The 27475-nt window shown below is 36.2% G+C and overlaps 2 protein-coding genes across 4 annotated transcripts in view; both read right to left on the bottom strand.

Annotated features, from left to right (window-relative positions):
• Positions 1-27475, bottom strand: part of VPS13B (vacuolar protein sorting 13 homolog B) — a 763389-nt gene that overhangs the window by 446362 nt on the left and 289552 nt on the right. For all 3 annotated transcript variants that reach the window (XM_065903113.1, XM_065903114.1, XM_065903112.1), the window contains exon 20: positions 4842-4951. In XM_065903113.1, the coding sequence (XP_065759185.1) occupies positions 4842-4951 (110 nt within the window). The remainder of the gene's footprint in view (positions 1-4841; positions 4952-27475) is intronic.
• LOC136145184 (S-methyl-5'-thioadenosine phosphorylase-like) lies at positions 8032-12367 on the bottom strand. The gene is made up of 5 exons (XM_065903441.1): positions 12298-12367; positions 9725-10290; positions 9437-9477; positions 8233-8314; positions 8032-8145 (listed from the first exon to the last, which is right to left on the bottom strand). Exons 1-5 carry the CDS (start codon positions 12365-12367, stop codon positions 8032-8034), a joined length of 873 nt encoding a protein of 290 aa, XP_065759513.1.

Below are 27475 nucleotides of genomic sequence, written 5' to 3'. Positions count from 1 at the left end.
ACTGATGTTCCATGTCCTCCATAAATATCTGCTGAATGACTGCTAACATAGGTGCTACATATCAGGCATGAAAAGATACTATATAAAGAGTATGATTAGTGATTTCTACCACTTTTTGGAAATACAGCTACCCTAGCCAAAAATACCAAGCGATGTAGCATTTATTTTTAGCAACCTCCTGTTGCTCTGCTTATATTCTTCTGCCTTCTGGTACGGGATATTCCTCCAGACTTCCACTGTGCCCAGCCCCAGCTCTGTCCTATTCTTGTCCCATCAATATCCTAGAATCCCAAAACACCTACAAAGCCTTTTGACCCTCTTTCTATAAAATTTTCCTTTATTACTAATTTAATAAATGCAAAAATAAATATAGGAAACTAAAAAGAATAAAAGAACACTCATATTTTCATTATAAACAGAAATTACTAGCAATTAACAATTTATCATATTTGCTTTTCTTAAAGAGAAAAATCAAATAATACAGATAAAGCTAAAATCCCTAATTGTTAACTGACAGCCCATTCCTCCCAGAGTCAATCACTATTACGATACTGACACAATCCTTTAAGTTTTTAACACCTATATTTACTTACTTACACACAAGCTGTATTATATGTAATACAGATTATATATAAAATATAGAATATATGCAGGGTAGATTGGGACAAAAATAAGTACTTTCATTTTGCATATGTCCTTGGGAAATTGATTTTTATATTAAATGTAATTTTGATACTTCCATACTAAAAGCTATTAAATAAATTTTAACAATTAAATAATACATTATGTGAACGTGCCATGCTTTATTTACCTACTTCGTTAGAGAGAGTCATTTAGGTTGTCTCCAGTTTTACACCATTGCAAACAATCATGCAGTAAGAAGCTTATACATGACTTCATAGGCTCATATAAATGTCACTAAGAACACAGCTCTAACAAAAAGTGGAATTTGGCGGTTATAGGGTATAGTCATGGTATTAGATACTGCTAGATTTATTAATTTTCACTCACAAGAGTAGCAAATGAGTTCATCCATTTTCTACATTTTCACTAGTTCTGAATATTAGCATTTTTTCACACAATACATTTTAAAAGTAAAAATAGTCATGGGTTGATAGTTATTGAAACTGAACAATAAGGTCGCAGGGTTCAACTGTACTATTCTCTCAATTCTCCATGTGAAAGAAAATGTAAGACTAAGATACTAGATTAAAAGCATTTTTAAAAGTATATCTTTGAGACACGCTGAACTGTAGCAAGACAGTAACCCTATGGAGTGTTGATGAAAACAGACTGCACAACAGTTCTGGACTCAAACTGGCAGTGAAACAAAGGCATTAAAATGTGCTAAACCACATGCCTGAAACTACTACACTTCTAAAAATATATTCCAGGTGAATAAGTAAAGAAAAATGCAAATATAGAAATGTTTATCTCAATATTATTTGCATCTGTGAATGAGGATTGGATATTTGTAGTTTTAAACGAAGTGAAATAGCATGGAAATTAAAAATATATATGTATATTTATAAGTGAGTGAAAGTTGCTCAGTCATATCCAACTCTTTGCAACCCCATAGACTGTCACCTACCAGGCTCCTCCGTCCATGGAATTCTACAGGCAAGAATGCTGGAGTAGGTATCTGTTCCCTTCTCCAGGGGATCTTCCCAACCCAGGGATCAAACCCAGGTCTCAAAAAATTGCAGGCAAATTCTTTACCGACTGAGCCACCAGGGAATATTTAACTAAAATCTACTTATAAAATAAGTAATAAAATAAAATAAAACTCTTTGAAGGTGCTTGGTATCAATCAAACAAACGCTAGTTTACTTAAGCTGCTAGAACAATACCTGGCAAATATGGTGAGCTGGAGATAATCACATCAGTTATAAGATAACCAATGAAAAACTTATAATACAATTAAATATTATTCAGACCTAAAAGAGAAGAAAGTCTTGCTATTTGTGACAATAGGGATGGACTCTGAGGCCATTTTGCTAAGTCAGATAAAGAAAGACAAATATCACATTCATATGTGGAATCTAAACAAAACAAAACAAAACAACCCCCAAAGTATCAAACTCATACATACAGAGAAGAGACGGTGGTTGCCAGAGACAGGGGAGTTGGGGAGAAGGGGGTATAATGAGTAAAGGCAGTCCAAAGTACTAACTTTCAGTTATAAAACATAATGAACAAGATGAGGACTATAGTTAATGTGTGTGTGTGTTAGTCACTCATTCATGTCACCTTTTTGCAACCCCACGGACTGCAGCTCGCTAGGCTCCAATGTCCATGGAATTCTCCAGCCAAGAATACTGGAGTGGGTTGCCATTTCCTTCTCCAGAGAGTTAATGATATGCATTGTATATCTGCATATTGTATTGTATGCAAATTTTATTGTACATTATATATTGTATATTACTAAGAGAGTAAATCTTCTCATCACAAGGCAAAAAAATTTTAACTATGTATGGTGATGGATGTTAACTAGACTCACAATGGTGATCATTTTGTAATACATACAAATAATGAATGATGTTGCTATCTGAAATTAATATAATGTTATATGTCAATTATACCTCAGTAAGAGAAGGACTGATGCTGAAACTCCAGTACTTTGGCCACCTCATGGGAAGAGTTGACTCACTGGAAAAGACCCTGATGCTGGGAGAGATTGGGGGCAGGAGGAGAAGGGGACAACAGAAGATGAGATGACTGCATGACATCACTGACTCGATAGGCATGAGATTGAGTAAAATCTGGGAGTTGGTGATGGACAGGGAGGCCTGGTGTGCTGCGATTCATGGGGTAACAAAGAGTCGGACACGACTGAGCAACTGAACTCAACTGAAGGAAAACTTTTACAAATTTTTCTCAAATAATCCCTGTCATTATTCTTAATTTCTCCATTACCCATACTTTTTGTTAAACTTTCTAAAATCCAAGCCTATATTAGTTTCCTATACTTCTTCTGTACACTTCAGGATAAAGTTTTACCATTACAAATAAAACATTTAAATGTCTGGTTTACCATTAAAATATTTTGTGAATTGGCTTTCAATTTCTGCTACTCTCTATAAGAACACCTGGCTCATGCCTGCAAACACTGAAGGCTCCTTTCTTGCCAAGTTACTCCATGTTCTTTGCCTCTGCTGATAAACTTTAGTTGAGAATGACCTTCTTTTTCTGGCTTACTCTTATGATACTCATTTCAATTGTCAATTCCCTCTTTTAACACCCACCCTCACCTGATATGAGAATGCTTCCTTTTATATTTTCATATTCTCCAGTAAATACATCTAACACAGCAATTATACTCAGCACTTTGTGTGGCTCTGGAACCTGAGACTACAAAGGGCTACCTATTATACCAAGGGACATACGTATCCTGGATTTTTATATCTGTAGGGGAGGGAGGACCAGGGCCAATCCTCTATGGATACAAGGGACATACTAAGAATGGGGTTACTGCTATACTTCTTCACATTCTTAAATACACTAAATACCTCTAGAGGAAGGAATATTCTCAGCCCTGAGTTTCATTTCTGTAGCCCCAGTAGCCAGTATACTGGATTGAATTCTGTAACTATATGATAAAAGGAGGGGCTTCTCTGGTGGCTCAGTGGTAAAGAATGTGCCTGCAATGCAGGAGACCTGGGTTTGATCCTTGAATTGGAAAGACGCTCTGGAGAAGCGAATGGCTACCCACTCCATTATTCTTACCAGGAGAATCCCACAGACAGAGGAGCCTGGTCGGCTACAGTCCATGGAGTCACAAAGAGGTGGATACGACTGAGTACTAACACCTTCAGTTTTCACTTTGATAAAAGGAAGTATGAAATGGGAAAGGGATGATAGAAGTTTCAAATGAAATTAGGACAAAATGAAAAAAGATGCTCGTTGAGACATAGATTGCACTTTTTTAGTTCAGCTTTTACACTCTTATGTAAATATGAAACTATACATTTTCTCCTATCAACTAGCTTTAAGTTTCTTCAGAAAAAAATACAAAGCTACTCCAAGTAGAGTATTACAAAACTTCAAATAAGTCAATGGGAAAATACAATTCAATACCACATAAATTTGGCCTCAAAAATTCTTAGTTCGGTGATATACTAGACGTGTGAAAATAGACAAATTAATCTCAATAATAAGCATCATTTTTTTAATCTTTAAAATGGGAATGATAAAACCCACCTGTCAGAATTATACTTAATGTAACATACAGAGTTACATTTGAGTATTCTGGGGACCATAATTGGCCCCTCCCAATCCAGGGATTGAACTTGGGTCTCCTGCACTGCAGGCAGATTCTTTACCATCTGAGCCACCAAAGAAGCCCAACTTTGTAATTTAGACACCTCTAAATCAACTCATACTGCAAGTTTTTCACACCAACCATCCCAACACCAGAGTTAAGCACACTCAATGCATGTTTGTTGAAAAAAATCTACAGATGAAGAAAGAAATGCAGAGACAATGAAAATGAAAGCTAATACTTCCTGAACAATTCTTATGTACCAGAGAACAAATATATACTCTGAGAAAAAATACGTAGGCACTATGAGGGAAAGTAAGTCAGTAAAATAAGCCTACTTAACGTCCTCTCTCTAAAGTATCTCCTTAATAAGCAATTATGTAACAAGTCCCTTTAACAATCAAGCAAGTCTATTTTGAGGTGTAATTTCTTATATAGAAATTAAAGAGCCAAATTGCTTGAAACAGGTAGAGTAGGGGACAGAATAATTCTGGTACCTCCATAAACAAAATTAAGCTAAGAAATATATAACTCTATTAAATAAGAAAAAGGTATTTAGAGAATTATAAAAACTTCTCACCTGCTGCATATGTTTACTGCTTCGCTTCTGAGGTTGATAAATGAGCCAGGTGTATAAGACAGGGTCAATATTAACTGCTAGTCCTTGGACATTACAAAGGAGTACGGCACCTAAAAAGCAAGATTTTTAAATTATTATATTCCTCCTAGAAAAATAAGCTTGATATCATTTTACACATATTGCAGATAGCCATGATAAAAAGACAAACAACAATACATGTTGCAAAGGATGTGGATGAATTAAACCTTCATACATAGTTGGTGGGAACAAAAAATAGTGCAGACAATTTGGAAAACAGATTGGTATTTCCTCAAAAAGCAAAATAAACAGTTACAATGTGTGTGTGTGTGTCTGTGTGTGTGTGTCTGTGTCTGTGTGTGTGTGTGTGATAGTCGCTCCATCCAGTCTAACTCTTTGTGACCACATGGACTGTAGCCCATCAGGCTCCTCTGTCCATGGAATTCTCCAGGCAAGAATACGGGAGTGGGTTGCCATTCCCTTCTCCAGGGAATCCTCCCAAGCCAGGGATAGAACCTGGGTCTCTTGCATTGCAGGCATATTCTTTAAAATCTAATCCACCCAGAGAAGCCCATAAAGTTACAATACGACCCAACAATCATATTTCTACATATATCAACAGAACTAACCAAATATCCATGAAAAACCTGTCCACAAATTTGCACAGCTGCATTATTCACAACAGCCAAAAAATGGGAAAATATGAATGTCCAAGAATTGCTGAATGGATAAACAAAATGTAGTAGAACCACAGAATGGAAAACTATTTTACCACAAAATGGAATGAAGTACTGATACATGTTATAACATGAAAAAGCCCTGAAAACATGCTAAGTGAAATAAGTCAGTTACAAAAAGTCACATACTAGACAACAGCGGTTACACGAAATGACCACAACAGGGAAAGCCATAAAGGAAGAAGGAGATCAATGCACGCCAGGTCTGGGGAGAAAACAAAGGGAAACAAATGCTAATAGACAGGTGGTTCCCTGGGGAGTGATTAAAACATTCTAATCAGAAAATGGTGATTGCTGCGACAACTTGCAAATATACTAAAACCCACTAAATTATGTACTTTAAAATAATGTACTTTATGGAATGTGAATTATAGCTTATTAACTATGTATTTGTCATTTAAAATATAATAAACTACTTTATTACAGTTTTTCATTATAAAATTATAAACTATATTCTAGACAAACAGCAGTGTCTATATTGGCCATGAGAATGGAATATTATCTCCCTTTTTTGTTTATATTATAGAACTAAAGGAAGCATTATTATAACCACTTAATAAATCACTATAAATTACAGCTTTAAATGTTCAGAAGCAAAGAGAGAGAGCTGTCTACATAAAATGCAGGGTAACATTCTCACATAAAACACAAAGCTGCAGTATAACAAGTTTCTATTCCATCCTACTAACTAAAACATTTTTATCCTTCTCTGATACAAGTAGCTCACATAAACTTAACTAAACCAGAATGTCCCATTCTTAATATATGTGGGGCACGTCATGTATATCTGTAAATAACATAGTAAATTTCTATACATATTTTTTATAAAAATAGTATTAACTCCATTAGGATGAACAGAATATGAAGGAAATAATATTAGTCAGTTTTGCCCTCAACTGTATCTCCAGCATCTAAAAAAAGTACCTGTCTCATGGTAGGAGCTGAAAAAACAAATCACAAATAAATGGTAGATAGATAGGTTAGTTGAAAAAAGTCCATGTTGAAAAAATTATGTTGAAAATGTTTAAAATACTAAAATATGGAATCATGATTAAGAACTATGAGAAAGTATTAGCAGAGAACATACTTTAAAGAAAAATGGAAAGCAGAGAAATGACAGATTTAGTTGTTGAAGTAAAATACTCGTTATTGTTGGCTTTGGTGTTTAGTCACTAAGTCCCGTCCAACTCTTTGCAACCTCATGGATTGCAGCCCCCAGGCTCCTCTGTCCATGGAAGTCTCCTGGCAAGAATACTAGAATGGGTTGCCATTTTTTCCCCAGGGTATTTTCCCACACAAGGAATTGAATCTTCATCTCCTACACTGGCAGATGGATTCTTTACCACTGAGCCACCAGGGAAGCCCCCCAAAACTCCATGGAGTTCTCCAGGCCAGAATACTGCAGGGGGTAACTGTCCCCTTCTCCAGGGGATCTCCCCAACCCGGGGACTGAACTCGGGTCTCCTGCACTGCAGGCAGATGCTTTATCAGCTGAGCCACCAGGGAAGCCCAAGAATAACGGAGCGGGTAGCCTATCCCTTCTCCAGGGGATCTCCCCAACCCGGGGACTGAACTCGGGTCTCCTGCACTGCAGGCAGATGCTTTATCAGCTGAGCCACCAGGGAAGCCCAAGAATAACGGAGCGGGTAGCCTATCCCTTCTCTAGGGGATCTCCCCGACCCAGGGACTGAACTCAGGTCTCCTGCACTGCAGGCAGATTCTCTATCAGCTGAGCCACCAGGGAAGCCCAAGAATAACGGAGCTACGCCTATCCCTTCTCTAGGGGATCTCCCCAACCCAGGAAGTGAACCAAGGTCTCCCAGCTGATCTACGAGAAAGGCCTCCAAAACTCATTGAACAGGTTAAATAACAGATTACATATGTGAAAAGAAAACTGATACAATAGAAGAAATACAATAATTTATATTCTATCAGAAATAGAAAAATAAAAGGAAACAAAATGATATTAAGAGATAAGAGAACGGAGTAAGAAGAACAAACATATATCTAATTAAATTCTAGAGACAGTAACCAAGGAATGAGAATAGCCAATACTGATAAAAATTAATTACTGAGAATCTTACATAATTGCCACAATATATTATACCTCACACCTAAGAAGTCCAATGAACCCAGACTGAATAATTAAAAATAAACGTACATGAAACAAACAAAGAAGAAACAAAATACTAAAGAAAAAAGAAAATCAGAAAAGAATCCTTAACAGATCTCCTGAGGTATAAAAAATCAAATAAACTGACTCAACTTCTCAGCAAATATTCAATGATATTTATTATATATTACTTCAAAACAACTTCAGGCATACAAAGTGTTACAAATAAAAGACGATAAAGAAGAAAAAGAATAAATTGATTTTTAGAAGTAAATAAGTCAATTTTTGTTTTTGCTTTCATTGCATTTATTTTTTGCAGCATTTATTTCTGGGCCATACGTTTTCGTTTCTTCAGTTTCTTCTGGGATGATTTTTTCTTATATGAAACCTTCTCTTCTGGTTTAGAAACAATCTGATCTTTCTCAGTAAGGGTCACCTCAATGTGGAAGGGAGAGCTCATGTATGGGCTGATCTGACCATGAGCTCTCTAAGTCCTGTGCTGCATCTTTGGGGCTTTATTCACCTGGACGTGCTCAATGACCAGAGAATCTACATTTAAGCCTTTAAGATCAGGATCTTTGATCTTAAAGAGCTTCATCTTTTTTCTGAATTTTTAAGCACAGGCGGTAAAAATTCAGTACTCTTTTGGGGTCACCAACCCTGTATCCAGACCCACTGTTTAGCCTGTGCACACCTACCAACTCTAAGAAAAACTCATTGGACAGGTCAATTAGCAGATAGGTGAAGAGAAAATTAATAAAACAGAAAAATACAGTAAGATAATTTAGAATGTATCTGAAATAGAAAAATAAAACAATCAAAATGGCGTTAAGAGATAAGAGAACGGAGTAAGAAGAACACTCATATACGTAATTAAATCCCAGAGACATGAACCAAGGAAAGAGAAGAGGCAACAAATGGAAAGGCACACACGGCTTCTTTAAAGTGGCATCCTTTAGATACTTGGTGGCCCCTCAGACATGCATCCCCCTAATGCTCTGGGTAGCTTCACGAGTGTTCTTAAAGGGAACATGAAGATTTGAACCTCTTGATTTGCATGATTTAGGGCGGTTTTCTGGGTTGAGTAAATAGCATACTATTTGTAGAGGTCACCTCAGGCCACTAACCAGAAAAGGACTCAGGAAAGTTTTGCTCTAATATCATACTTTCACCACCTGATGAAAGAGCAACTAATTGAAAAAGACCCTGATGCTGGGAAAGACTGAGGGTAGGAGGAGAACGGGACAAAAGAGGATTAGATGGATGGATGGCATCATCAACTCAATGGACATGAGTTAGAGCAAACTCCAGGAGATAGTGAAGGACAGGGAAGTCTAGTGTGCTGCAGTTCATGGGAGTTGCAAAGAATCAGACATGACTGAGCAACCAAAGAACGACAAAATACTATATACCTCAAGTACAAGCAACATACAAACTTTTTCAAAATTATGATGAAAATACAGGGAAAAATCTATATAAACAAAGCAGTTATAAATTTAAAAGTATACAAACTTCAGAAGACAAAAGTAAATTAAGGAATTATATAATTCTCCTTATGAGACAAGTTATTTTTTTTTTCCATTTATTTTTATTAGTTGGAGGCTACTTAGTTTACAGTATTATAGTGGTTTTTGCCATACACTGACATGAGTCAGCCATGGATTTACATGTATTCCCCATCCCGATCCCCCTCCCTCCTCCCTGCCCACCCCATCCCTCTGGGTCTTCCCAGTGCACCAGCCCCGAGCACTTGTCTCATGCATCCAACCTGGGTAAAATAAAAACTTATTTAAAAAAAAAAAAGGCAGGTTGCAACTAGAGCGATTCAGCTTACAGATGACCGAGAGTAGTGGAGGGATTATTAACAAAGGGAAACAACTCTTCCTAAAACTTTGCATAAGCATCAAACTAGAGAGGGGAAGAGAGACCACATGCTTGGCCAACTAATCTGTCTGTAGATGCCACCCCAAGCCCTCGTGGTTTATTCTGGCGCACCTTCCAGAAAGATTACGAACCTCTCTTGTTTTAGGGCAGAATGGTTCAGCCATTGGAATATGGCACACTCCTCTGGCACAGGAATGATTTCCATCATAGAAGGTCTGAAGCCTTCTGGTAGTCCTGTCAATGAACTGATCAATGATGATGATGTCACCAGGCTGAATCTCTTCCTTCAAGGAACCGCAAGCTGTGGTCACTATGATATGGGTACAACCCTCCTCCTTCAGAGCCCAGATGTTTGCCTGATAGTTGACTTTCGAAGGCATGATGGTATGTTGCCTCCCATGCCTTGCAAGGAGGACGCAATCAACATTCTTTATCTTCCCCAAAACTAAGGCATCAGAAGGCTTGCCAAATGGAGTATCCACATATTTTTCAGTTCTTCCCTCTAAGATTTCTGGATCATCTAGGCCTGTTCCACCAATTACTCCAATCTTCATGGCAGCGGGAGTGGCACATGAGGACATGTCTGGCGAGGAAGCAGCGGCGGCCACGCTCGGGATGGAGGCGGGGAACAGAGGAGCGGCGCGGGTGCAGCGCGCGGCGCGGGAGAGACAAGTTATTTTAACAGTCTTTTCATATGCTCAAAAAACTGAACAGGTTGAGTAAATTTTTAAAAACTTTCCCAGTAAGTTATTAGCACATCTTTAAAATGGGAATGGTAGACAAAGGGAAAGGAAAACAAATGGAAATAGATAAATATTTTCACATGGACAATTAATTTTGAAAGTCTTACTTTATTATAATGAAAAAATTAAATACTTTGCCAATAAATATCCATGTTACACAACTGCATTATACCAAAAATGACTAAATGACAAAGAGCCAGGCTTCAACTTCATGAAAGCTAAACATGTAATAAAAGAGAACAACCTATTAATTTAACAACAATTTAGTTGAAAATCTTAACTTAGAGATAACATTCTTTTGCATCTAAAGGGATTTTGTATATTATATTCAATTTATGAGACAAGACCTCTAAAAATAACACACAAGTTTTGCATATAAGTGTGCAGACAATTAGTCTGATACTGAGTTGACTCAGAACAGACGACCCATACATCACTAAAGCTTGGCAATATATTATTCTGTTTAATTTTAGCCTGGGAGACAACTAATGAGAAAAGTGTGCTTTACTCCTCTGTTCACTGCCCAAATGGCTCACTTGCACACATTCCATTCAGGCTTCACCAATTAGTTAAACCAAGGCACCACTGTCATTTTCAGTTACACCCTAAGCTAAAAATGAGAACTGAAATAAGGGTTAGAGACCAAAGTTGCAGAGCATGAAATTAAACATACATGCTTATCAGTAACAGAAACCTTGCCAACCAATGAGACTGTCTTGCAAAATACCAAGTTATTAACAGGAAAAAGTACTTTACATTTATCATGAACCAATGAATGAGACAAAAACACAGACATATTAATCTTCATCTACGTTTAAGTAGCTAAAACTTACTATTTTTTTCTCATGCAACTCATCACTGACTCAGTGGACATGAATTTGAGCAAACGCTGGGAGACAGTGAAGGACAGGGGAGACTGGCATGCTGCAGTTCATGGGGTCGCAAAGTCAGACATGACTTAGAAACTGAACAACAACAATAAAGAACATTTCAGATTAATACGGCTCTTAAGAAATTGTTACCCTGATTTCTAAGAGTAATTTCAAAACTTTTGACTACATAATTAAGTAAACAATAAGGGAAGAATAAATACTTCAAAAACAAGGGTGGGGAATAAAGGTAAGAGAGAATCAGACACTAAAAAACAACAAAGCAGGGATGAGCTGCCAACTACTGGAAACCTTATCCAAGATAACAGTCAAATTTAGTGTAAATGAGTCATAAGATTTTTTAGGTGTGTGTATGGCAGCTCATGTTACTTAATAATTATTTCCCTTTCTCATAGGAGACAAAAATCACAAGAGAATTCTATCTTATTGTAACAATAAGAGGAAGCTAGGTAACCTATCAAAGCTTTTCAACATTCACTAGACAGATTTTTATGAATAGAAATCATAAAAGTGAAAAGGCCCCCCTCATAAGGGCAAAAGAAATGAACAATGGCTTTATACTTGAGAAAGCAATAGGAGGAGAAGAAAAGAAGGAAACAACTGAAATTTTAACAAATATATAAAGAGCTAGCTGGAGACAGACTGACACTTTAGGATTAATGAGAACCACAGAAACAAGAGTCATCTACCCAAATGCCACCCTTTTTCAATAAGCCTCCATCAAATGCTAATAAGAAAAACAGGGGACGGAACTAGAGAGACGAGAAAGATCCCACAGAAATTCAATTCAGATGCATGGAGCCTGAGGAAGTCAGGGCAAAGAAGGAAAACTCAGAGAAATATTCCAGTCACTCTATATATTTCAGGGAGAACCAAGCAGGGCAATCTGTGCTAGAAGAAATGAAGATACTTCCCGACAGGGATTTCTCAGGCTTGCATCTGGTAACATGAATGCTGCCTTTAAAGAGAATATTTGGAAGAGGAGAGGACCCTCTGGCCAATCTTTGAGAGCAGGCACCATTCCCTACCCACCACAAAGTCAACACAAGCCCCAGGACAAACCTCACCCACCAGGCAGCAGACAGCAGAAGCGCAAGGATATGGCCTTGTAGTCTCTGGAAAGGAGAAAATTAGACACCATGCGGCAACACAGAAGTACGTCTCTGTAGAAGGAGCAAGATACAAACACACGAGAGAAAAGAAGCAGTGGGAGCAGGCACTCTGCGCAGGCTTCCTAGGTGGCACTAGTGGTAAGGAACCCACCTGCCAATGCAGGAGACATAAAAGACATGGGTTTGATCCCTGGGTTGGGAAGATCCCCTGCAGAATGGCAGGGCAACCCACTCCAGTATTCTTGCTTGGAAAAGTCCATGGACAGAGAAGCCTGGCCGCCTATAGTCCATGGGGAAAGAGTCGGACACGACTGAAGCGACTTAGCACACGTATACACAGGCAATCTACCTGAAAAAAAATTCACAGTAATGACAGTAAAGATCCAAGATCTTGGAAATAGAATGTATGCATCAAGAAGATATAAAAAATGTTTAATAACAACACAAAAGAACTAAAAAACAAATGAACAGTGATGACTAACAGAATCACAAATGAAAAGTACAAAAGGGAATCAATAGCAGAATAACTGAGGCAGAAGAACAGAAAAATGACCTGGAAGATAGAATGGTGCAAATAACTTCTATGGAGTAGAATAAAGAAAACAGGGATGAAAAGAAATAAGGACACTCTCAGGGATTTCTGGGACAAATTAAATCCACCAATATTCAAATTACAGGTGACCCAGAAGAAGAAGGTGAACAAAAGAAAAGATCTGAGAAAATATCTGAAGAGATTATAGTCACTGCTGCTGTTGCTGCTAGTCACAACCTTGCCTAAAATGGGAAAAGAAATAGTTATCTAAGTCCAAGAAAGACAAAGTGTCCCAGATAAGATAAAACAAAGGAGAAAGACACCAAAATACATATCATCAAACTAACAAAAATTAAGCACACGCAAAAAATATTAAAAGCAGCAAGGGAAAAGCAACAAATAACATAAGACGAAATCTCTGAAAGTTTATCAGATGATTTTTCAACAGAAACTTTGTAGGCCAGAACAGAGTAGCAGGATTTTTTTTAAGTGATAAAAGGGAAGAAACTACAACCATTATTACTCTACCCAGTGAGGATCTCATTTAGATTCAATGGAGAAATCAGAAGCTTTACAGACAAGCAAAAGTTGAGGGACTTCATCATCACTAAACCAACTTTACAACAAATGTTAAAGGAACTTCTCTAGGTGGGAAACACATGAGAAAAAAAAGACCTACAAAAACAAACCCAAAACAACTAAGAAAATGGTAACAGTAACATACATGCCAATAATTACCTTAAATGTAAATGGATTAAATGCACCAACCAAAAGACACTGACTGACTAAATGGATACAAAAACAAGACCTGTATATATGCTGTCTACAAGAGACCCACTTAGACCTCAAAACACTGGCAGGCTGAAAATGAGAGGATGGAAAAAGATACTCCACGCCAATGGAAATTCATAGAAAACTGGAGTAGCAATACTCATATCAGACAAAATAGACATTAATATAATGGCTATGATAAGAGACAAGGAAGAACACCACATAATGATCAAGGGATCAATCCAAAAAGAAGATAACAACTGTAAATATTTATGTACCTAACATAGGAGCACTTCAATACATAAGGCAAATGCTAAAAGCCATAAAAGCAGAAATCAACAATAACACAATAAAAGTACAGGACTCCCTCCCTACTAACACCAATGGACAGATCATCCAGACAGAAAGTTTATAAGGAAACACAACCCCTAAATAACACATTTGACTAGAGAGATTTAATTGACATTTACAGGACATTCTATCTGAAAGCAATAGAACACATTTCCTCTAAAGTGCACATTTTAATGGTGGGGAATACTTCATAGATGTGCTGTTTTGTTTTTGTTTTTTTTTTAAAGCTTCACTGTTACTAGTAGTGCTAACAACTTGGGAGTTTGTAAATTTTAGTAAAATCACATTTGTTTTTTAAAAAAATAAAAAATAAAAAAAATAAAGTGCACAAAGAACATTTTTCAGGAGAGATCACATACTGGGTCACAAATCAAGCCTAGGTAAATTTAATAAAACTGAAATTGTATCTAACATATTTTCTGATCACAATACTATGAGATTAAAAATCAATTCAAGAAAAAAAATGTAAAAAACAAAAAGACATGGAGGTGAATATGCTACTAAATAACCAACAGATCACTGAAGAAATCAAAGGAGAAATTAAAAAAAAAAATACAAGAGAAACAAATGACAATGAAAGCAGAATGACCCAAAACCTATAGGATAACACAAAAGTAGTTATAAGAGGGAAGTTTATACCAATACAACTCTCACCTCAAGAAACAAGAAAAATCACAAATAAACAACCTATCCTTACATTTGTTGTAAGGATATCTTTACATCCTTAAATCTAGAGCAACTAGAGAAAGAACAAAAACCTCACAGTTAGTAGAAAGAAAGAAATCACGAAGATCAGAACAGAAATAAAATGAAACAGAAAGGAAGAAAGGAAGCAAACAACAGCAAAAATCAATGAAATTAAAAGCTGTTCTTTGGGAAGATAAACAAAATTCATAAACCTTTACCCAGACTCGTCAAGAAAAAAAGAAAGAGGACTCAAATCAATAAATTACAAATGAAAAGGGAGAAGTTATAACTGATACCACAGAAATCCAAAAGATCATAGGAGACTATTACAGGTAACTGTATGGCAATAAAATGAACAACCTGGAAGAAACTGACAAACTCTTTGAAAGCAACAACGTTCCAAAACTAAACTAAAAAGAAATAGAAAATATGAACAGGCCAATCACAGTACTGAAATTGAAACTGTGACTAAAAATCTTCCAACAAACAAAAGTCTAAGACCAGATGACTTCACAGGTGAAGTCTATCAAACATGTAGAGAAGAGCTAACACATATACTTCTCAAACTCTTTAAGAAAACTGCAGAGAGAGGAACACTCTCAAGGTCACCCTACAAGTCCACCATCACTTTGATACCAAAACAAGACAAAGATATCACAATAAAAGAAAATTACAGACCAGTATCGCTGATGAATATAGATGCAAAAGTCCTCAACAAAATACTAGCAAATACTAGAACCCAACACATTAAAAAGATCATACACCATGATCAAGATGGATTTATCCCAAGGATGCAAGGATTCTTCAATATATATAAATCAATCAATAAGATACACATTAACAAACTGAAAAATAAAAACCATATGATCATTTCAATAGAAGCAGAAAAAACTTCTGATAGAATTCAACAGTGATTATGATAAAAACTCTCCAGAAAGTGAGTATAGAGGGAACCTATCTCAACATAACAAATGCCTTATAAGACCCACAACAAACATCATTTTCAATGGTAAAAACTGAAAGCATTTCTTCTAAGAACAGGAACAAGGCAAGGATGTCCACTCTTCCTACTATTATTCAACATAGTTTCGGAAGTCTTGACATGGCAATCAGAGAAGAAAAAATTAATAAATAAAAAGAATCCAAATTGGAAAAGAAGTAAAACTGTCATGTTTGCAGATTACATGAAACTATATGTGAAAAATTCTAAAAATACCACCAGAAAACTAGAGTTCACTGATGAATTTGGTTAAGTTGCAGGATATAAAATTAACGCACAAAAATCTCTTTCATTCCTATACACTAACAATGAAAGATCAGAAAGAGAAATTAAAGGAACAATTCCATTTATCATTGCAACAAAACAATAAAATATCTAGGAATAAACCTACCTTATGAGGCAAATGACCTATACTCAGAAAACTAGAAGATACTGATGAAAGAACAGCATCGAAACATGTATATTATCTAGAGTGAAACAGATCACCAGCCCAGTTTGGATGCATGAGACAAGTGCTTGGGCTTGGTGCACTGGGAAGACCCAGAGGGATCGGGTGGAGAGAGAGGTGGGAGGGGGGATCGGGATGGGGAACACATGTAAATCCATGGCTGATTCTTGTCAATGTATGACAAAAACCACTACAATACTGTAAAGTAATTAGCCTCCAACTAATAAAAATAAATGAAAAAAAAAAAAAATCAAAGACAACATAAACAGATGGAGAGATATACGATGTTCTTTGATTGGAGGAATCGGTATTGTGAAAACAGATACACTATTCAAAGTAATCTACAAATTCAATGCAATCTCTATAAAATTACCAACGGCATTTTTCACAGAATTAGAACAAAAAATTTTACAAGTTGTCTAGAAACACAAAACACCCCAAACAGCCAAAGCAATCTTGAGATAGAAAAACAGAGCAGGCTCCCTGATATCAGACTATGACACAAAACAATGGTACTGACACAAAAACAAAAAGATAGATCAATGGAATTGGATAGAAAGTCCAGAGATAAACCTATGCACCTATGGTCACAATGTATAACAAAGAAGGCAAGAATATACAATGGAGAAAGACAGTCTCTTCAATAAGTGGTGCTGAGAAATCCGGACAGCTACATATGAAAGAATGAAATTATAACACTCCCTAACAATACACACAAAAATAAACTCAAAATGAATGACATAACAGACCTATATATAAGGCTGGATACTATAAACCTTTTAGAAGAAAACATAGAACACTGTGTGACATAAATCACAGCAAGATCTTTTTGGATCCACCTCCTAGAGGAACAAAAATAAACAAATAGACATCTCTCCAAGAAGACATACAGAATGCCAAGAGGTACATGAAAAGATGTTCAACATCACTAATTATTAGAGAAATGCTAATCAAAACTACAATGAGGTATCACCTCACACTGCTCAGAATGGCTATCATCAAAAAATCTACAAACAATAAATGCTGAAGAGGGTGTGGAGAAAAGGGAACCCTTTTACGCAGTTGGTGAGAATGTAAATTGATACAGTCACTATGGAGAACAGTATGGAGGCTCCTTAAAACTCTAAAAATAGAACCACCGCATGACACAGCATTTATATTTCTGGGTACCCAGAGATAACCACGATTCCAAAAGATACATGCATTCCAATGTTCACTGCAGCACTATTTACAATAACCAGGACAGGGAAGCAACCTAAATGCCCATCAACGGAGGAAAGAATAAGGAAGACATGGTACAGAGATACATGAAAGCGTGCTGAATCACTTCAGTCATGTCCGACTCTGCAATCCTATGGACTGTAGCCCACCAGGCTCCACTGCCCATGGGATTCTCCAGGCAAGAATACTGGAGTGGGTTGCCATGCCCTCCTTCAGTGGATGTTCCCGACCCAGGAGTTGAACCCAAATCTCTCACATCTCTTGCACTGGCAGGCAGATTCTTTACCACTAGTGCCACATAGGAAGCCCGGGAATATAGAGCATTACTAGAGCCCGGGAATGGAGCATTACTCAAACATAAAAAAAGAATGAAATAACACTATTTGCAGAGATGTGGATGCTCCTAGAGACTGTTATAAACAGAGTGAAGTCAGAAAGACAAAAACAAATATTGAATAGCATCACCTAAATGTGGAATCTAAAAAAAAATGATACAGATGAATTTATTTGCAAAGCAGAATAAGACATAAAGGTAGAAAGAAACCTGTACAAATAACCAAGAGGGAAAGAGGAGTGAGATGAATGGGAAACTAAGATTAACATATGTACTCTATATCTATAAAGCAGACAATTAATGAGACCTAATGTATAGCATAGAGAACTCAATTCAAAACTCTGTAATGACTTATATGGAAAAACAATCTAAGAAAGGGTAGATAGGTGTATAACTGATTCATCTCGCTCTACAGTTAAAGCTAACACAACACTGCAAAGCAACTATACTCCAATAAAAATTAATTTAAAAACCAATCAGGGCGAGGAGAAGAAAAGAGAAGCTAAGAGAGATTCCTCCCTAAGCTTAGATATTCCAGGCATTATACACAAATATATATATAATATTTAAGTATAAAATAGTAATATGTCAAGGTGTTTGTAGGTGAATATATGTGATACATTATTAAAAAAACAGATCTGCAAGTATATGAATCAAGCTATATATAAACCAAGGTAGAACAAACATATTTCATGTTATAAAATAATATATTACTTATAGTTTAAAACTATGAAACTATATCTGCATTTTTCCTGATCGAAGCTTTGATTTCAATGAAAACTTTGGTTCATACAAGGGAAAAAAGCATAAACTTGATTGATAATAAGTAACTACCATTTTGAAAATTAACAGGTCTTATAAGAGTCTCTCTTTTATTTATCTTCCGTGTGTCATTATTCTTTATTCTGGATTTTCATTGTTCAGAAACCCATCCTAGTATGGTGCACCAAATCAATATAAAACACAGGATTCTAGAACTAAAAAAAAAATGTTTTAAACCAATTATTCATTTTAAACTGGATTTTACAGAACGACTATATAATCCCTCAATCCCACTCCTGGGCATGTATCACAACTTAACTGTAATTCAAAAAGATACACACATCTCTATGTTTACGACAGTCAAGACACGGAAGCAACCTAAACATTTATCAACAGATGAGTGGATAAACAACTTGTGGTACACACACACACATACACATACACACTCAGAGGAATAAGACACAACCATAAAAAAGAATGAAATAATGCCATATTCAACAATGCAGATGCAAGTACAGATTATCATACTATTAATAAGACGAATACCATGTAACATCATATATGTGGAATCTGACACAGGACTTTCTTGCTGGTACAGTGGCCAGGAGTCTGCCTGACAATGCATACAACATGGGTTCAATCCCTGGTCCACAAAGATTCCACAAGCCACAGAATACCTAAGTTCATGTGCCACAACTACTAAGCCTGCCCTCGAGAGCCACTGAGCCTCAGTTACCGAGGCCTGCATGCTCTAGGGCCTACAAGCCAGAACTACTGAGCCTGCTTGCTGGAACTGCTGAAGCCTATGCACCTAGAGCCTGTGGGCCTAGAGCCTGTGCTTTTCAACAAAAGAAGCCACTTCACCACTTCTCTGCACCATAGCAACAATGAGAAATCCACGTACCACAACGAAGAGCAGACCATGCCTCTACAACTAGACAAAGCCTGCAGGAAGCAACAAAGATCCAGCACAACCAAAAATGAAAATAAATAAATTATAAAAAAATAAAATAAAAAAAGGATACAACTGAATCTATCTATGGAACAGAAGAAGAACGACGGATACTGAGAAGAGACCGGTGGTCCCTTGGGGGAGTGGGTTGGGAAAGGAATGGGTTAGAAGGTTGGGGTTAGCAGAGGTAACCTATAATACATAGAATGGATAAATAAGTTTCCACTGTATAGCAAAAAGAATTATATTCAATGCCCTATGATAAACTATAATGGAAAAGAATATATTTTAAAATGTATATATATGTATAACAGAATAACTTGGTTGTAGAGCAGTAATTAACACTGTTCAGTTCAGTAGCTCAGTCGTGTCCAACTCTTTACGACCCCATGTCCTGCAGCATGTCAGGCCTTCCTGTCCATCACCAACTCCGGGAGTTTACTGAACTCATGTCGACTGAGTCAGTGATGCCATCCAACCATCTCATCTTCTGTCATCCCATTCTCCTCCCACCCTCAATCTTTCCCAACATCAGGGAGTCTTTTCAAATGAGTCAGCTCTTCACATCAGATGGCCAAATTACTGGAGTTTCAGCTTCAACACCAGTCCATCTGATGAACATTCAGACCTGATTTCCTTTAGGATGGACTGGTTGGATCTCCTTGCAGTCCAAGGGACTCTCAAGAGTCTTCTCCAACACCACAGTTCAAAAGCATCAATTCTTCTGCACTCAGGTTTCTTTATACTCCAACTGTCACACACATACATGACTAATGGAAAAACCATAGCCTTGACTAGACGGACATTTGTTGGCAAAGTAATGCCTCTGCTTTTTAAGATGCTGTCTAGGTTGGTCATAACTTTCCTTCTAAGGAGTAAGCATCTTTTAATTTCATGGCTGCAGTCACCATCTGCACAGATTTGGAGCCCAAAACAATAAAGTTTGCCACTGTTTCCACTGTTTCTCCATCTATTTCCCGTGACATGATGAGACCAGATGCCATGATCTTAGTTTTCTGAATGTTGAGCTTTAAGCCAACTTTTTTCACTCTCCTCTTTCACTTTCATCAAGAGGCTCTTTAGCTCTTCTTCACTTTCTGCCATAAAGGTGGTATCATCTGCATATCTGAGGTTACTGATATTTCTCCCAACAATCTTGATTCCAGCTTGGGCTTCATCCAGCCCAGTGTTTCTCATGATGTACTGTGCATATAAGTTAAATAAGCAGGGTGACAATATACAGCCTTGATGTACTCCTTTTCCTATTTGGAACCAGTCTGTTGTTCCATGCCCAGTTCTAACTGTTGCTTCCTGACCTGCATACAGGTTTCACAAGAGGCAGGTCAGGTGGTCTGGTATTCCCACCTCTTGCAGAATTTTCCACAGTTTATTGTGATCCACACAGTCAAAGGCTTTGACATAGTCAATAAAGCAGAAATAAATGTTTTTCTGGAACTCTCTTGCTTTTCGATGATCCAGTGGATGTTGGCAATTTGATCTCTGATTCCTCTGCCTTTTCTAAAGCCAGCTTGAACATCTGGAAGTTCAGTGTTCACATATTGCTGAAGCCTGGCTTGGAGAATTTTGAGCATTACTTTACTAGCGTGTGAGATGAGTGCAATTGTGTGGTAGTTTGAGCACTCTTTGGGATTGCCTTTCTGAGGGACTGGAATGAAAACGGAGCTTTTCCAGTCCTGTGGCCATTGCTGAGTTTTCCAAATTTGCTGGCATATTGAGTGCAGCACTTTCATAGCATCATCTTTTAGGATTTGAAAGAGTTCAACTGGAATTCCATCACCTCCACTAGCTCTGTTTGTAGTGATACTTCCTAAGGCCCACTTGACTTCACATTCCAGAACGTGAGTGATCACACCATCATGATTATCTGGGTCATGAAGATCTCTGTTGTACAGTTCTTCTGTGTATTCTTGCCACCTCTTCTTAACATCTTTTGCTTCTGTTATGTCCATACCATTTCTGTTCTTTATCGAGCCCATCTTTGCATGAAATGTTCCCTTGTTATCTTTAATTTTCTTGAAGAGATCTCTATCTAATTAACACTGTAAATCAACTATACTCAGTAAAATTAAATCCACTAAATAAACAAAACTGGATTTTCTTTTACAGGAAAATATAATCAAAATATATATTATAAATTAACACATAATCATTATAAAATGCATTATCATTAACTCATACACATCATATTATGACAGTTTTTTCATTTCAGATATTTCTGTATCTCTTGTACATATAGGCCTAGAACTCCAAAATATGTCTTAATCATATCTGCATATATTAAATAACCTAAGGCTATAAGCATTGCAAACATACGGCAAACAATTACCTTTTGAAGTAATGAGACATAAAATATGAACTAAGGTACAAAGCAGTATTCAGTTTAAGTTTTTTAAAGCCAATACTGATAATCTCAGATCATGTTTAATTCAAAATAATTAATCATGAACTGACTTAGCATTTCAACCACTGACTCTATGAAGCTACCTCTGGCTTTAACTTTAGGCACACAGAATTAAGGAAAATAAGCATGTATCTCTTTTAATAGATACTAGCAGAAAACAATATTTTTTTATTACAACTTAAAATCAACTGGAAAAAGGATCTTCAAAGTCATCCACATTAGACCAAGTCTATAGTTTTCAAATTCCACGCACCAGCTGTGGTTGGAAAGGTCTCTTTTAAAATTATGAAAAGATTCAGCAAACTAGGAGACACACTATACATTTTGATTTAATTAAGAAAGCTTTAAATGCTAAGTATTTATTAATAATAATAATAAAGTTTAACTTGGAAACTAAAAGCAATGTTGTTTTGACTGAAACCAGATAAGCATGTATTTTCTGATACTGAATACCATTACTTCTCATTTCATTTAAATTGCATGGCATAAATCATAGGATAGACTTCTAGCATTTCTAAGTCCAGGCCACTGCCCCCCATTCCATCAGTCATCCTTCCGTAGACAAGTTATTTCTCTTAGTTTTTTCAGAAATTAAGGGTGCTTTTTTAAAATATAAGAATCTTAAGGTTACCACTTTGCAAACATCAGTAAAAAAAAATTTTTTTAGAAAATTGCTTATTCACATGTATCAACACAAATTCCAGTATTTATTTTTTTCACCGAGCAACCTGAAACTAAAATGATTGTTCCCCCAAAATGGCTTGCTTCTGGGGGAAACAACTCATAGCTGAAAAAAAAAATACCTGCATGTTTAATCTATCCTACTTCTATTTTTGAAAAATGTTTAATAGAGTACTTGATGGTTATCTGGAATTTTACTCTATTTATACCATATAGACCACCATAATAAAAAGAACAGCAAGTCTCTGAAACATGCCAATGCTTTATTCTACCTGACAAAGGTTCCAGTTTTGACATCTTTCCTCTGTAACTCAGACATAAAACACTACAAGATACACAAATTTGAAGAGAAGGCAACTTTAGCTTTACACAGCATTCTCAAGAACTAACTAAGGTTACAAACCTTAGGTAGGTGTGAGGATTAGTTGACAAAATTAGAAGCTTTAAAATTCATACTTCTGACTTCTGCAGAGCATTACAGTATTAAATCAAATTCATGGCTGCCAACCATTAAAACAATTTAGAAGTCATTAATATTCCTGGAGTTTAAATTGGATTAGAGTCTTTCGTAACATCAAAGGTTAATACGGAGCAAGTGTATACAGTCCACGGGATCTCAAAAAGTCAGACCCAACTGAAGCGACTGAGCACACACATATAAAACACAGGACACAAGGACACTGCAGCTATTAAAACCAACCACAATTCACAATTAAAAAGTATATTAACTTCATATTACCTTACTACTCTAAAAAATAACAATGAAGCTTTGAGTGACATGGGATTTAAAACTATTTTCAATAAGTTTGTCAAATGTAATTCCAAAACTCTGAGACACACAATTTTCAACGTTTAGAAAAATACTAGCAAGGTATGGTGTAACTGATGGTGTAACACAGACTGCAGCCCACAGACTTTGAGATATTTTGCTAAAATTATTTTAATTTGGAACACAGTCACATCTATTTGTTTACCAATAGTCTATGGTCAATTCTGTACTAAAACAGCAAAACAGTAGCCGCTAGAGAGATTATACAACCTACAAGTCTACAATTTGTAGTATATGACTCCCTAAGAAAAAATTTGCTAATCCCTGTTAACACACTGATGGTAGGAGTTTACCATAACAGTTCTGCATATGAATTTGGTAACAAAAAGTTAACACCTTTTAACTAATTAAATTTCCATAAATCTATGCTAATGAAATATTAGGAATTTCACTTATAGTTATATACAATAGAAAATATTTGAAATAATCTAAATTTCCAAAAATGAGGGCTGATTAAGCAAACTGATTTACTCAAACGACAAACTAGTACATGATCATTAAAATGATGGTTTCAAAGACTATGCAATAAAGAGAAAATTCTTAGGACATAAAGGAAAATTTTAAATTCAATCTGAAACAATGTAGGGCTTCCCTGGTGGCTCAGCTGGTAAAGAAACTGCCTGCAGTGTGGGAGACCTAGGTTTAATCCCTGACTTGGGAAGATGCCCCGGAGAAGGGAAAGGCTACCCAGTCCAGTACTCTGGCCTGGAGAATTCCATGGACTATCCATGGGGTTTCAAAGAGTTGGACAGGATTGAGTGACTTTCACTCTGTAAGCCATTCAAATTCAAATTCAATACAAGGTAAATAAATAGCAGGGGGAACTCTAGCAGGACACATGTAAAAGAAATTTCAATGGCTGATGACTGATTGATGAGTTAATTTTTTTTTTCTGCTTCCTGGACTTTCTAACTTTCCAAATTTATTTACTAAAGATACAATTACTTTCATCATAAAACCTAAAACAATGTATGTAAACATATAAAGACTTCATGTGTTTAGATGATAAATCAGACTCTGCTATTCCTCTGCTTAAACACTGTCTTCCCAATTCCCTTTGCATTAAATGTAAACTTCTAATCATAGCCTATGAAGCCACGCCAGATGACTCACATCTCTCTGAAATCTCATCTCTGACACTCTCCCCTGGTGACTATACTCCAACTACCCTTGAACACGCCAAATTCTTTGCTACTTGTTCAGTCACCTCTCATATCTTTCACAGAGGCCTGTCTCTAAGCATTCTAGCAAATTAAGTTTTCATCAATTATCTCTGCTTAACATTTGTGATCATATAATTTTATCCTTACTCATTGTCGACCTCCTCAGATACAATATAAGCTCATCAGATCAGTGACTATCTCCACCGTTCACATATGACCAATGTCAAGCAAAAGTTTCACACTTAAAAAAATACTGCATTTAATGGATGAATATGTAAATAAAATTTTACATTTACTTTTAATCTTTCAAATACTTTATTACTAAGTATAGCTTCATTTCTGAAGGAGGAAATGGTGATCCACCCCAATATTCTGATCTGAAAGATCCCATGGACAGAGGGCCCTGGAGGGGATAGTCCACTGGATCACAAAAGTTAGACATAACTGAGTGACTGATCATGCATTCACAACTTCATTTCATCCAAAGTAATTATTTTAAGATGTGCTTCAAATCAAAGAATACTCCAAATATTACTTAGTATAAGACACACTTTGATTACTGATAATAGTTCTCCAGCCTGTTTTCCAATATTCCAAAGTGATACTCTTTCATATGTTGTATTTAGTCTTTAATCTAATTATATAAATAATATAGACTATGTGGAGATTTGTGACAGTTCACAAAACTAGGAAGAAAATATTTTTAATCAATATTAACATTTGGTTATAGATAAAGACTCCTAATATTTGAAGATTTAACTCCCAGCTTTTCAACATCTATGTCTACACTGCAGCCACATGAAGCTGGTATCCGGAAACGAATATATTCCTTAAAGATATAATAGACATCACATTCTATAATACATTTTTCTTTACGTTTTATGATGCTTAAAAAAATACATGCTTTATGATGCACATTTTCCTTTTTATTATTGTCTTTTACTCTCTAGCATTCCTTTCCCTTGTCTCAGATACCTCTAACTCTCCACTTCACCCTAAATCATTCTAGCAGTTGCAGTGGTAAACAGCTCTACACAGCTTCCTAACCAACTCCACACAGCAAAAACTGACAGAGCCCGTGTCCATCTAATATGTCTCTTGCCTCTGAATTCAGAGCTCGCAGTGTACTCCTGTAATATGGAGCGGTACATCTCTTCACCTGGTGCCCATAAATATACATAGAAACTAGATGAGCAGCAAAGTCAGTGTCCTGAGGAGTAGAACCTTGAACAATAGAGTATGTAAGCAAGTGGGATAAAAAGTCTCCAAAGAAGAACTGTTCTAGGAACTTGTGACTAATTAGATTATATACCCATATAGATCTCCCTCTGCTGACTCATAATGTTAATCCTTCCACTATAATCCATAATAATAGTACTATATAAGTCTTTCTCTTAGACTTTCCTTTCTGAGAAACCCCTACAAATCTTCTGTCTCTTCTGGTGAAGCACTCAGTCCCTTTGGGGAATTATCTCAGTCCCTCCCCTGAAATCACATACAGTTTAGCGGGACTATATGAGAGAATTGCGCTGAGTCACTGAGAAGATACAATTATTGATTAAATGGATTAAAATAAAAAAGAGGTTTGAAGAGAAAAGTGAAGACAGCAATTTTATTCCTGGCACTAAATGTGTAACCATGGAAATGAGGAGTTATATTAAATTAACAACCATAAGGTAAAATAAAAAGGCACAAATTTAAATATGATAAAACATAATAAACAATGAAAGTAATGCACACATATAAATAGTATAGTCATTACATATTAAAATGTATTATATATAAATATTATATATATATATTATACACACACATATATATATATAAATAAACACAGCTAAAACCATAGTAGTCAGAAGAAAAAAAATAACCTCAAGTTTAGGTTCATGAAGAAATGAGATGTTTATGGAGAAATGAAAAAAGAAAATTAAAGAATGGTTAGAAAGATGGAATCAGAATACAAAAAAAAAACACACCAAGATATTATACATCTCTCTTTTTCTTCAGTATTTCCAGGGGAATGGTCCAAAGCACCAAAACGCTAATTAAATCAAGCTTAATTTGTGTGTGTGTGTGTGTGTGTGTGTGTGTGTGTGTGTGTGTGTGTGAAGCTTAATTTGTGTGTGTGTGTGTGTGTGTGTGTGTGTGTAAAACAAGTTTTCTTACTGAAGCTTGCCGGTTCTCTTTCCTCTCAATTGGTTTCACTGTTCTCAGGTAAACTGTTATAAATAATGGCAAGTGACTACAATTAGGTTCAAGATTATAACCTACTCACTTGGAAACATGATGGTAGTTTCTCTTCACAATAACGTCAACAGAAATCTTAGAAATGAATCTCTCTGCGTTGGCTTGGCTCATATGATCATCCCTGAACCAATCACTTCAAAAAAATAACAGAACTGGATTTTGAGGCAGAGGCCACACATTCAACCGTGGAACTACCCTGTGAGATCAATCCCCCTTGAGCTATATACCTTGCAAATAACAGACAAGGAGGAAATGAATGCTGAAAAGGCAAAAACAAAGGAAATGTCACACTTCACATCTAGAAGTGATCATCGTAGTTTTTTTTTTTTTAAATGTGGTAGCTTTAATATAATTCCAAGCTTCAGTGCTACAAGAATAGTACAAGGAACTTCAAAATATCTTTCAAGCAAATCCTCCAATTTTCTAAATTTGGACTCACATATACCAACACACATCTGCATATGTGTGTCTAAGTATATGTATAAAACCCTTTATGATCAATTTTAGCTTATACTGGATACATGGTGCCCATATACCTCTAATTATGGCAGTGTGTATTTATTAAGGACAGAACATGTTCTTACATAAATGTTGCATTTTTGAATAAATATTGTGAAAATTTTTCAATCTTTCCTAGTACTGAAAGTTCCTTAATTTAACAACAGCAAAAAAAGAGGTCTGTGTCACAAAGTCTCTTAATATTCCTGGAAAGAAATGATATTTCCATTACAAATAAA

The sequence above is a fragment of the Muntiacus reevesi genome, chromosome 12, assembly GCF_963930625.1.
Source record: "Muntiacus reevesi chromosome 12, mMunRee1.1, whole genome shotgun sequence".
NCBI classification, from domain to species: domain Eukaryota; kingdom Metazoa; phylum Chordata; class Mammalia; order Artiodactyla; family Cervidae; genus Muntiacus; species Muntiacus reevesi.
The sequence above is the reverse complement of the archived record's forward strand: the minus strand, read 5'-3'. Positions and strand labels throughout refer to the sequence as shown.

Bases quoted from the DNA above. Each gene is read 5' to 3' on its own strand.
- LOC136145184 (XM_065903441.1), bottom strand. From the start codon at position 12,367: ATGGTGTCTAATTTTCTCCTTTCCAGAGACTACAAGGCCATATCCTTG. The intron at 10,291-12,297 runs GTGGGTGAGGTT...CAGTTTTTTGAG, and splicing joins CTTCTGCTGTCTGCTGCCTG to CATATGAAAAGACTGTTAAA. The intron at 8,146-8,232 runs GTGAATAAAGCC...TTCCACATTGAG, and splicing joins TGGTCATTGAGCACGTCCAG to GTGACCCTTACTGAGAAAGA.